Source organism: Pyxicephalus adspersus, chromosome 2, assembly GCF_032062135.1.
Source record: "Pyxicephalus adspersus chromosome 2, UCB_Pads_2.0, whole genome shotgun sequence".
Lineage (NCBI taxonomy): Eukaryota > Metazoa > Chordata > Amphibia > Anura > Pyxicephalidae > Pyxicephalus > Pyxicephalus adspersus.
This window is the reverse complement of record NC_092859.1, coordinates 52219582-52232712: the sequence shown is the minus strand read 5'-3', so window position 1 is coordinate 52232712 and position 13131 is coordinate 52219582. Positions and strand designations below refer to the sequence as shown.

General features: G+C 38.6%; 1 protein-coding gene across 3 annotated transcripts in view; it reads right to left on the bottom strand.

Annotated features, from left to right (window-relative positions):
* LOC140323580 (A disintegrin and metalloproteinase with thrombospondin motifs 2-like) overlaps nt 1-13131 on the bottom strand; it is a 355904-nt gene that overhangs the window by 148626 nt on the left and 194147 nt on the right. For all 3 annotated transcript variants that reach the window (XM_072400782.1, XM_072400783.1, XM_072400780.1), the window contains one exon: nt 10393-10526. In XM_072400782.1, the coding sequence (XP_072256883.1) occupies nt 10393-10526 (134 nt within the window). The remainder of the gene's footprint in view (nt 1-10392; nt 10527-13131) is intronic.

Sequence of the window (13131 nt, the reverse complement as noted above, 5' to 3'; positions counted from 1 at the left end):
TAATTCTACTGCTTTTGCTTCATCACAGAATAACCTGGTGTTTTCTGATCCAAGTAATAATTTGGAAGTCCTAGTCTCACGCATAAAATCCTCTGTCCGAAGGGACTTGGAACAGCTTCAACAGCTTTCTATTTCTATTGATACAACTGTTACTACTTTGGAAACCAGTATATCTTTACAAGATTCCCGCTTGGCTACATTGGATCCATTTTTTTTATAGGTACGCCATCAAATCGCTACATTGGTACTACAAACCGACTATTTGCAGAATCATAGCTACAAAAATGATATCCCGCCAAGTTGTCCTTTTAACCTTTTGATATACATTCATATAACATCTTCTTACTGTATCACAGTCTATTCAGCAATGTTTCAGCTTCAGTTTTGTATTCATTACCATATGAACAATTTCTTCTCACTCTCAAATATTGGGAGTAAGGAAAAGTCCTCTTTAGGGGAACTGGATGGGCAATACTTGTTCTCAAAATAGTATTGCCAGCTGTTTGTTTGCGGTATAATCTTGATGATGGCATATTATTTTTTTATAGATATTCCTGTATCCAAAAAGGCAATACTTACTTGACAAATCATAGTACATTTTATAATAAATGAATTATCATGGAGATGATTCCCAAATTCCTCCAATAGTTGTTTAGTGCCAGTCCAAATGACAAATACATCATCTATGTATTGCCCCCACAATAAGATGTGGCAGAGAATCCTCAGAAAGCAATTGTCTCTCCCAACCCCCCAGGTACATCTTGGCATAGGTGGGGGCACATCATGTTCTCATCACTAGCCCCTGTACCTGGGTGTTAATTTTAGAATCAAAAGTAAAAATGTTCCTCATTAGGATATATTTTAATAGTTTGAGATCAAAATCATTGTATTTCCACATTGTTACATCTTTTTCCTGTAAGAAGGTCTCAATCATTTCAATAGGCTTAGTAATCTCCCCATTCTAATATGGCATGTGTCTAGAATACTCTTTAGCCAGTAAACCCTGCTTTAATGCAGGATTTTGCCATGCTTCTCCTGGTGAAAACTTAAGAGCTGAACACCTAATACTACACATAATTTTAACCAAGAAGCATTCTTCGCAAAACAGAAAAAATATTTCATCTGGTTTCATGGTATATTTTTAACTTATTACCTGTATATGTTTTTTAAATAACCTTTTTTTCAATACCCTTTTTATAACAATATTTATGTGAGAAAGTAACATTGAAAACATATGAATCAGTATTACAATAGAGCAAACAGATGTCACATTTCTCATGCTCAAACATATCAAAATATTATAATCAATAATCTAGTCATACATAGAGAATTAACTACTTACTCCTTAAAATAACAGCACAATTCCTTCTATTCACAGGCCTTCTAGAGTGCAGAACACATGTGAGACATGGACTACTCCCTGACTTTCTAAAACAGGCTGGAAACACTTTGTTGAATGAAAGAAAGGGGAGAAAGAAGAGGAAAATCCCTCACAGGGAAAATGTCAATTCAAAAAAAGTAGTAGTACACGGGTCAAACAGAGTTTCCTACCATGAAGATCAATGAAAGAAAACATATATGCTAGACAGACTCCAAGTCCACAACAGTCCTTCCTTCCACTACACAGTTCGTACTAGATAATACTCAGAACAAACCACAGTCCACTAACAAATGTAATAGACTGTCTAACATGGCTTTTCTGTGGTCAAATCCAGCCAACCTCAGGGGCTTGATTGCCAGTGGAATTAATTTCTCAGTTAAAACGTGTTTAGCCTGCATGCCTGATTAAGCCAACAAAGGATATCAAAATTAAAAACAATAATATGCCAGCAAACTTTTCTTAAAGTAACAAAATATTTTCTATTCTCTAGAATATAAATAAAAATGATTCCGCCATTACATTTTAGACAATTTACTCATTTAAAATCATGTTTTATCCAACTAAATTAAAAACTATGTCTCAAAGTACATGTAATATTGATATGTTTGGCAGAAAACAAATCTGCTTCTTCAGGATATCTTTGAGACTTAAAAACAATTTTTTTAACACATTGAGGATTATTACCGTATTTTTCGGCGTATAAGACGCTCCGGCGTATAAGACGCACCCAATTTTAAAGGAGGAAAATCTAGAAAAAAAAAATTCTGAAAGATTATTCCCCTTCTGATCACTCCCCCTGCTGATCACTCTGTACCAATTTAGCCCCTGCTGATCACTCTGTGCCAATTTAGCCCCTGCTGATCACTCTGTACCAATTTAGCCCCTGCTGATCACTCTGTGCCAATTTATCCCCTTCCCACTTACAGTTACCGTGCGTTTCTCTCCGCCGGGGGAACTCAGTTAGGGCAGAGATCAGCGTGCTTTCGGGATCGCGGGGGCGCGTGTGCCGGCTTCTCCTCGCTCGGCTCTGAAGGAAGGAGGAGACACGCGCTGCAGCCAGGAGGAGAAGAGAGAAGAGGAGAAGCGCGTCGGATTGCGGGATCGCGGTATCGGGTGAATACCGGTATGTTCTTTTAATTATTTTTTAAAACTGCATTCGCCGTAGAAGACGCACCCACTTTTCCCCCCCAGTTTTGGGGAAGAAAAAGTGCGTCTTATACGCCGAAAAATACGGTATATCTTTTATATATAGTTGCAATAACCAAAATGTTTCTGTGCATGACATACACTTACAAATCCACAGTTACATTTTGGCTTGAGGTTAGAATAGATCTTCCACCTAATTAATGCAGATAGCAGCCAAAATATAACAGCAATATGACTAGAAAAGGACACAGGCATAGTAACCCACATAAGCTGGAAAGGAGTTACACATAAACTGTAATATATCTGCCTTTTAGGGTAAAACATTCCATTTAAAATATCCAACCACGATTAAACTTCAACTCCCAATTATTATTGGATTTATAATACCTTCGTTTCACACAGTGTCCAAGTTCTCATCAAATAAAAGGGGAAATCACAAAACAGAAGTATACAGAGGTAATTATTAAAACCAATATTAGAACCAATTGTCTTAATGACAAAGAAACCAAAAATACAGACTTTCCTATCTTCTGGGAAGAGGGGTCCTAAAAGGTCATGTAGATTCAAGTCACCTCATCTCTGTGGGAACTACCTTCCTGGAGTTTCAGGGACTGCTCTCTCCTGTCTTGCTGTTTCTCTATATACCATTAGCACCTGTAATGGCGTACCTCGTGAATTCGAAGCTCCATCAACCTCCTGGAAAGACTGACATTATAACTGGAAGTGGAAGGTCGTTCTACCGTCAGATGGCTCTGCCAGTGCAGCACAAGCCATCCATGCAGCTAGAACTCGGACCACCCTATCAGAGTACGTGCCAGTGCATGGGAAAGGATAAACAAGGATACTGAGTAACAACATTTCCCTGGCAAATCAGGGAGATTTTAATCCTGACTGCACATCGCTTCCTTGGCAAATCAGGGAGATTTTAATCTCGACTGCACTTGGGAGAGGACATATAAACCTAAGATGCACCAAATGGCACATGGGGCACAATAAAAGCTAAGGGGGTGAAAACATATTGTTAAAATCCCCACAGCCCAAAAGAGCCCCACCCTAAAAGCTCTAACAGCAAGGAGTGGGGCTTTGTGTCCCCTGTGTCACTGAGGATCCCAAATTTAAAAATGCAACAATAAATATCAAAAATGCACATATATACACATTACATTTACATCACTATATGCAACAGTTAGCAGATATAACTCAGAATGAATGTAAAAAAAAGTCTGAAAACTTAAGACCTCATTCAGACCTGGATGAGAAGTGGCCTGTAAATAAAAAATCCACTTTCTTTCCCATTTTAGGAGTTCTCTGCCATGTGCACATGTAAAGGGGTCAAAGTACGTCCACTTCTTATCATATATATGTATTCATAAATGTGTCTACGCAAGGGTCTTTTCGTCTTCCCAACATAAAAGCATCTACATGTACAAAATGCCAAATAAGTAACTCCAATGGATTTTAAATCTACAAAATAACTAGGTTTTAGAATATTTTTTTCAGGAAAATTTATTTGATCTGTTTATCTAAAGATCAATTAGAATTGGTTGCAATTGCCACATGGAAAAGTTGCAATATTTTGGTATTGTTTTTGTCTTGATCCTTCCTTAATGTGACTGCTGACCAATCTATTTTTTAACAATGATAATTTCATATATGTAAATGATAGGATCTGCTAAAAGTAGTGGCCAGAATTTGTCACAAATTGTACGTAATGAATGTCCTGACATTGACTGGAGTAATGGCACTACAGAAACAGCAAAACTGAGAAAATGTACAGTATGAATTTAATACAAGAATATTTGATGGTAGTTATTAGTTTATAAGCCCAACTAGAAATGATACTCTGCTGGACCTAGTTCTTTCTAACACTGCAGAGCTTAAAATGTCACTGCCTTAAATGAGTCACAATGGCTCAAAATTGATATGATTGAGAAACAGATGGGCAAACTTTGGGTTGACAAAGCACAAGAAACCATGGATTACATCCACGTGTCCTCAAGGAGCTGAGTTCAGTAATTTCAAAGCCATTTTTTCTCATTTTTAGAGACTCTTTCATCACTGGCATGGTATCAATGGATTGGTGTAAGGCCGATGTGGTTCCTATCTTCAAAAAGGGAGCAAAGTCATTACCAAGTAACTACAGACTGGTTAGTTTAACGTCCATAGTTGGAGAGGTCCTAGTGAGTTTAATCAAGACCTAAATGAGTAGTTTCTGCTAGAAAAAAATATTATAAGTGATATTCAGCATGGATTCAAAAAAGACTGAAGTTGTCAAACAAATTTACCCTCCTTTTATAAGGAAGTAAGTAAACATGTAGACAGTGGAGTAGCAGTTGATGCACTGTACTTTGCTGAAGCATTTGACACAGTACCCCACAGGGAGTTAAAATGCAAGTTAGGTTTAATAGGTTTGGAAAAGTCAATCTGTAAATGGATAGAGAACTGGCTTAAAGACCGCATCCAGTGAGTAGTCATTATTGATTCATACTTTGAATGGTCTAAGGTTATTAGTGGTGTACCCCAGCATTCAGTGTTGGGACCTTCACTGTTTAACATCTTTATAAATGATAAAGAGTTTGGGATTAAATTTACTGTGTACATTTCTGTGCTTGCAGATGACACCAAACTATGTAATAGAATTAAGACCATACAGGATATCTATAATCTACAAGCAGACCTGGATGTACTTTTTGATTAGGCAGACAAGTGGCAAATAATATTTAATATAGTAAATAAATGTAAAATTGTGCACTTGGGTTCTAACAACATGCATGTTTCATACTGTCCAGGGGGAATACATTTGGGGGAGTCAGAATTGGAAAAGGTCCTGGTAGATCATAGACTTAATAACAGCATACAATGCCAAGCTGCAATATCAAAAGCTAGCAAAATACTTTCTTGTATTAAAAGAGGAATAAACTTCAGAGACGGAGACATAATGCTGTCCCTGTACAAATCATTGGTCAGACCACATCTGGAATATGCAGTCCAGTTTTGGGCACCAGTTCACAAAAAAGACATTGTGGAAATGGAGAGAGTGCAGAGAAGGGCAACTAAATCAATAAAAGTAATTAAGAAACTCTGCTATGAGGAGAGATTAGCTGAACTGAATCTTTTCTACCTTGAGAAGAGACATTAAAGGGGTGATATGATCACCCTGTAAAAATATATAAATGGAGGGAACTCTCTTCTCAACTATTCATTTTAAGATCATTAAATAAAGAACAAGAGGGCACTCTTTGCGTCTGGAGGAAAAGAAGTTTAAGGTCTTGATAAGGAAGGGATTCTTTACTGTAAGGTCTGTGAAAATTTCACACCATTCTTGGCATCCCCTGCACAGAAAATTAGGTTGTGCACAGCTGAAGGGGATTCTAGAGTAGCCAATTGACTGGTTGTTCAGTCCTCTCCTGCCATTAGCTCTTACGCATTTTTAAACCTCTCCAGTTCCAGACTCCTGTTGCTGGATCCCCAGTGCACTTCCTACCTCTCTGCCAGCTAGTTGTTTGTTTGTATTCTCTGTGTTTGACCTCGGCCTGTTACCTGACCTAGCTTTGCCTGCTGCCTGCCTTGACCTCAGCCTGTTACCTGACCTCGCCTTGCCTGCTGCCTGCCCTGCCCTCGGCCAGTACAGCTACCTTGACTTGCTGTTTTCCAGCCTCATTGCTATTCTCAAGCGGAAGTCTTCTGATCCCTGTCACCCTCTGGTGGGGAGAGCCTGGGGGCCGCGACTTGTGTTTCCCTTGCAGCACAGTAGTCTGGTGGTCACTAGGGTCCCTGGCCCATCACTCCTTGTGGGGTGCACTGGTGAAGACCGGGTGTCACTTTCATTCTGGGCCTCAGGTAATCCTCTGTCACCTGCCACGGGGAGGCAACCCGTAACAGCGTTAAAGTAAAGATAACAGAGACCGTTGATCCAGGGAACATCAGATTGCCTCCGGGAATCAGGAAATAATTTTTTTCCCTTGTTGAAGCAAATTGTACCAGTGTTTTTTTGCCTTCCTCTGGACCAACTATGTCCATAGGGTTTTATATCTGGGATATGTTTACTTTCTTAGTAGTTGAACTTGATGGACTTGATGTTGCAAATATTTCGTAATCACTTGAACTTTTTGGGGACAAAAAAGAATCTCATCTCTTGACTTTAGTGTTGCTTTTTGGTTTGAATAATTACCTCTGTATCCTTTTATTGTTTAATTTCCCCTTTTATTTGGTGAGAACTTGGGCACTGTGTGAAGCTAAATTAATATAGTTTCAATAATAATTGAATGATGAGATAAAATGGAATATTTGATCATTAAAGGCAGATATATTACAGTTTAATAAAGCATTAATAAGGGAGACATCAGCACGAGACCGTATCTGGAATATACCTTATGTCATTAAAACACAAATTCAATGTTTTTAAGAGTTAGGTTCTACAATACTTGTTAATTTAAATAATTTGATTTGAATTTTTGTCTCTGTCCATTGTTAATGTCTAAATATCCTGGCTCTCCCTGAAATGTGGCTTTTACCAATTGACTCAATTTCCTGTGCTGCTGCATTCTCCTATGGAAGTCTGGACTTCACACACACCCCAGACCTGGCAAGGCGACAGGTGGTGGTGTGGGTCCTATTCTCACAAACATTAGTAAATACCATGTTCTTCCCACCCTGATTTCTCTCATCTTTATCTGATTTGATCACTCAGTGTTGCTATTGTTTATCAGCCCCTCAAATTACCTAAGTTCTGGACAACTTTGGCACTCCCACAAATTCATGCCAATGACTTGCCTACTCTCATCCTTGATGACTTTACACAGATACACTTTGCACAGGTTGACCCTAGAATGCCTCCCTTAATCAAACTCGTTAATATTATCAGCTACCTTTGGGTTAACACAAAACACGCATATTGCCAGACACATAATGGATCTTGTCTTTTTCAAACTCACCCACCTTGACAACTCAGCATTTCCCCTTTCTGACCACAAATTTTTACCTCTACATCGTTCCCTCCTTTGCCCCCTTTCTGATTAGGTTGAGCACCAAAAGACAACACCCGGTCCAGGCTGCAACCCCCTAGTTCTGTGGTTTTGTTGAGCTCCTGTACACCTGTTGCTTAATCCAGTGTTTCCTCTGTCCAGCTTCTGTGTTCTCGTTGCCCAGTCTGTTGGTCCCCAGCCAATTCTCCTGTGCTGTTCCAGTGTTCCTGTTTGCCTGTGGATATCCCTGAGTAACCTGTGCCTCCTGTTGCTTCCAGTGTTTTCTGTGCTCCCTGTGCCAGCATTGGCCCCTGTGTCACTGGTGTCTGTCCCCTGAATCCTTGGCAATTGACCCCTGGCGTGTGACCTGACCTCTCTTGCTTGCTGCCTGCCTCGACCCCGGTTTTCCTCGACTATCATTCTGCTTTGTGATTTGGTACCATGTTTTGCCCACCTTGGTGTGCCCAAGCACCGCAACTTGGCAGTAACCAGCAGACTGCTTAGACTCTGCGCCTTGGCCGTTCTCAGGGCTCACACCACCTCCATGCAAACCATAACATCCCCTAGTGGTCCTGTCTCTCCGTGCATGACATCCTCCTTTTTTCACAATACCATCTGTAATGTAGATGACACACAAATCTACATGTCCACCCCTCTCTCCTGGATAATGTTGGGTGACTGACAGGTTTCTGAAACTCAGCCAGCCAAAATAAAACTCCTCATCTGCCCTCTTTGCATGTCACCTTCCAAATCTCCCTTTAACATTTCTCCATATTTTCCTTTTTACTTTCAAATCTCTTCATTACATTTTTCTAACTGTTAAAGCGGACTTATCACTAAACTTTCTACTTTACTTTTACTAAACTTTTTACTTTTATAAAATGGTGGACTTCCCTTTTATTCCTTTTGGGCGTGGGGTTTAAAAAAAAAATAGGGTTAAGAATCTCAGAAACAAAATGGGAGCACAGAGACTCCTGGGATACTAACCTCACACATCCCAGGAGGCTTCTGGTTGCTCCTTCTGAGCATGTGCAACCTCAGGAATGAGCACAAGGAGCTTTTTATTTAATGGGGGAAAAAATGCAGATCTAATGCATGCGCAGTGAGATTAGCACTCTTTTTTTCCCATTTACAGCAGGCTATATCACCTGATCTCACAACTGCAAATAATGTTGCCCTGATATGAATATCACTATTAAATTACTGTTGTCATACTTACTCCCTGATAGGTGACCAATACCTGGCCTGAAATCCCATGAAGTAAGCTATCGCAGATCACTGCGCCTTGTTTACTCTCTTCAACTGCGTTGCTTACAAAGGCAGGGAGCTCAGGCAAATAGCTGTCAGTTCTCTCCTTAGCAGTCTGCCACTTCCCTGATCTCTCAGCATCCCCTGCTCTTAGACTGGCATGCAGCTGAACAGGATTTTGAGTTAGCTAATGAGCAGAGTAGTTCCTGATCTCAATTCCATTGGCTAATAAGACTTCAGTAGCTTGTTGTAGCATTAGTCTGGGCTGATCTGCTGCTGGTGTGTGTATTTGTCAAACTACTGTTTCTGACGCTTTGATTGCATGCTGCCTGGACCAACTCTTTACCTGCGACCCCAACTCTGCTTTTGTCTTTTTTCTTCAATAACTCGTCTAGTGGACTGATTACCCCTGCATGACCTCTGACCCAGTATTCTGGATTTTTCTTTGTAAGAACCTTTGTACTGCATTATCTGTGGGTCCTGGTTCTCTGCCAGCCCCTCCCCAGATGCCATCCCTTGCCCATATAAGTCCTGGGGGCAACTCCAGGGGCTTGCTATTAGCAAAGACTGCGGCATTAGATTGGGAAACTGGTGTCTAGTGAGTACTCATGTTGGGACAGGGCCTTTTACTTCCCTTTTTTTCTCCACCCTTCTCCCCCCTTTGTCTGACTTCTCTATTCCTTCAGTACCTCCCATTATATAAATCGCCAAACCAGTATTAAACCAATTGAGCCTGCATGTTTGTGTGTGTGTGTTTTTTTAGATAATGTTCTAATATGACAGGTTAGCTCATTAATATTTGTCTACAATCCCTGTTTATGTTCTCTTCCTTTAAAGCATACACCAGTGCACAGAATTCAGATGCTAAAAACACTAATACACTTTCCTACCCAAATGCAACCAGACAGTAACCACAATTAACAAGCAAAGCACAGAAAATAATGTGCTTATGGTAAGAGATGAAAGGGAAGGGAATAAAACAGAGGGGATCTGCCTCCCCTCAAGGATGGTATGTAGTTGCCAAAGTAATGTGGTAACATTTTAGTCTGCCAGGCTACAAATCTTAAATAATATACAAATAAATCTAAACATGTCTTTTTGTGCAGTGCACTCTGTTATATTTAAGGAACCATGAGGAACCTAATTAGTCCCTCAATGAACTACAAAATTTTTCCTTTCATTATGGATGTGTTGACATAAATTAATGTTTTGTAGTTCAGTATATCAGAGCTGCACAGAGCAAAAAACATTAACACTATAAGTTGTTCTATAGGTCCAAAAAAACTCAATCAATCCATGAGGAATTAGAATCTGAATGCATTTCTGGCAGAATCAAAATATATTTTCCTGTACCTGCAGGAAAAAAATATGTGAAATGTGCACATATTGCATTCTTTTTTTTTCTCTGGCTATAGCTAAACTCTACACGATGTGCTATTTTGCCAAGTGAGTGTACCAAAGTCATTCATAAAAAACTTTCATATTAATGCTGGTTCTAAGTAAAACTACACAAAATAAAATAATGTCTAAAGAAATTGTTTTATGTGACTACCTTGAGTTTAGTTTAAAATTACGTTCATGTAGTTGAAATAATGTTTTGATTTATTTGGAAACATTTTTAAAAATAACATCTAATAAATTCATAATACTCACCAGGCATTCACCTCGAACACAAATATTGTGAGAATCTTTGTATGAACACTGAGTTCCATCGTGAGCTAGTCGTTTCATGTATACCACATCTCCAGATTCAGCAGACTGGCAGTAAAGATGACATCTTTCTTTTTCTGAAAGGCAAAAACAGACTTTGGGTCACTTGCTTTATCATCCATAAATGATAGTCTATTGATAGTTTAGTCTACTAATAATGAGAACCTAATGTATTTTTTTTTATTACATCCAAATAGATTAACCATACAGTTTGTGCTAAGCTAAACATAGTTAAAAGTTTTCAATTAAAATAACTGTATATTATATTTAATGTGTTCATTCATAATATATATAAAATTTAAGTGTCTGAAGAGCCAATTTATTTTTTAGGGCAATAATACATGTGTGTTTCATTAAGGTTGAAAAAAATAGGTCATCAACACACCCCAATGCATCAGAAAAGCATTGTCGAATGCAATGCACAACCAATGCATGGTAAACGCAGTAATGTTGCCTTGCCTTGCTTTGCATTTAGTGTGTTAAAAATCAATGGCACTACCAACTGTAAAGTGTAAGCAGTTCCCAATCTGTCTTTTGGTAAGCTCAAATTATGCACAATTTTGATTTGATTTTTAAAATGTCCAGTCTCTTGCACATACCTAATAGTTAACTAGAAAGCCCAATATAGTGATGAGTCATTAGGAATGTGTGAAATCAGTGCTAAAAATCAGTGTAAAATTGTTCTACAACTTTACCCTATATTTTAAAACTTTTTTAGGTACCATAAATAAATGTACCGTATATAGCTAAAAACCATATAATTTATTAATATACAAATAGTATATAAACATATTAAAAACAAACAAAATTGACACATCAAATATCCAAATTTTTAATACAAAATATTTGTGCCTCTATATTTAAAGTGCTTAATGTACGCGTTTCACCATTTGGCTTAATCAGCAGGATCAACTTCCATACATACTCATGAGTAAAAGCAAAGCTAAAATTGTTTTACATTTATGTTATATTCAGATGTATACATATTTCAAAGCACTAAATCCTTTCCCTAAAATATAGGCATGATATATATATATATATATATATATATATATATATATATATATATATAAATATATTCACATACATACACACACACACCCCACAAAAGGAGTTACATCACCAATTTGTTTTTGTTTTTTTTATTCCTCAGCTCAGTCTCCTTCCTGATGTGGACACTTTAGTTATATACTTACATAGTAAGTTAGGTTAAAAAAAAGAGTCCATCAAGGTCAACCACTAGCAAAAAATAAACATCCTAGATATAAAACTCTATGGGCATAGATCATGGTTGATTTTAGAGGAAGGCAAATAAAATAAAAACCCTGGCACAAAAAAAATTCCTTCCTGATTCCAGGAGGCAATTAAATGTTCTCTGGATCAACAGTCTCTGTTATATTTACTTTAAAGCTTAAATACCCAGGTATATTTTGTGTTTCTAACAAACCATCCAGCTTTTTCTTTAAGCAATCTATAGTAGTTGCACATTCCACATTTTTGCCAGTGAAGAAATTCTTCCTTATCAGGACCTTCAAACAAGGACCAAGACAGCTGGGTCATGCCCAGCCCTTCCCAGTATTTTTTGTCCACTCTGTCCACCACATGCCAAACCCTGGCACCAGGAAGACAACAAACTATTCGGTTGAAGGGATCCGAGCGACAAACTATTCAGTCTCCCTGATATATCAGTCTCCCTGATGATAAAATCCATGACAACCAAATGTTTGCGCCTTCCTGCATTGCCTTCCCCACCCCTACTAGATGGGCTGCTCTCCCAGCTTTTAGGGGTAGCAGTAACATCTAGGGTTACCACCACTGGGTCTACCACCTGCACATCTTCACATAGTTTTGCAAATTTGTTAGGATTCTTAAACACAGGGCTGGCCAGTTCACTACATGTTCATGAAGAGACACCAGTACAACACAATTAAAAAAGATTAGTAATTTATGTTTATATAACATTTTAAAATGGTTATAATTTGCAAAATATGATAAACTGGAAGGCCGATTATCCTAATCGAAACAAAACACAACCTTGTAAGCATTCTTGTCAGCCTAGAGACGAGGTCAACAACACCACAAAGCAAGTTTCTAATATGTAATCAAACCAACGCAAATGTAAATCGCCCACACTTCACTAGTTTTATTTGATTTTTTATTAGTTATTATTCACTAGTTTTATCATTGCGTAGATTGAGTATGTACCTATACAAAATCTGTATTTCCTTTAGCCGACATTTTTCTTTTTCCTAACTAGCCATGAAGAGAAGAGCGCAATGAGGAATGCGTAACTGGTAAATAAGAGTGGCGGAGTTAACACCTATTTGACAATGCATTTGGTCACTGAGTCAACATGTATTTCAAACAGTATTTTAGATGAGCAACACACCCCTCTAAATGACACATTGCCCCTGATTCATCAATAAGATCTGCGCTCACTGGAAGCGCGAAAGTATGCGCGGCCATCGATCGCGGATTACCGTGGTCCGGACTCGAGTGTGCGCGTACACTCGCCTCACTGCCAGCCAGATTCCAGCCTTCACAATAGGGAGCGCGAATCTGCCAATTAAGGCGATTAGATTTCAGCTACGCGATTAAGGAGGATCTCTAAAGCTCAATGGTGAGATCATAGCAATTAATTAGCGCGCACCTGCTCTCTGTTCTGTGCTTATTTACAGTCCT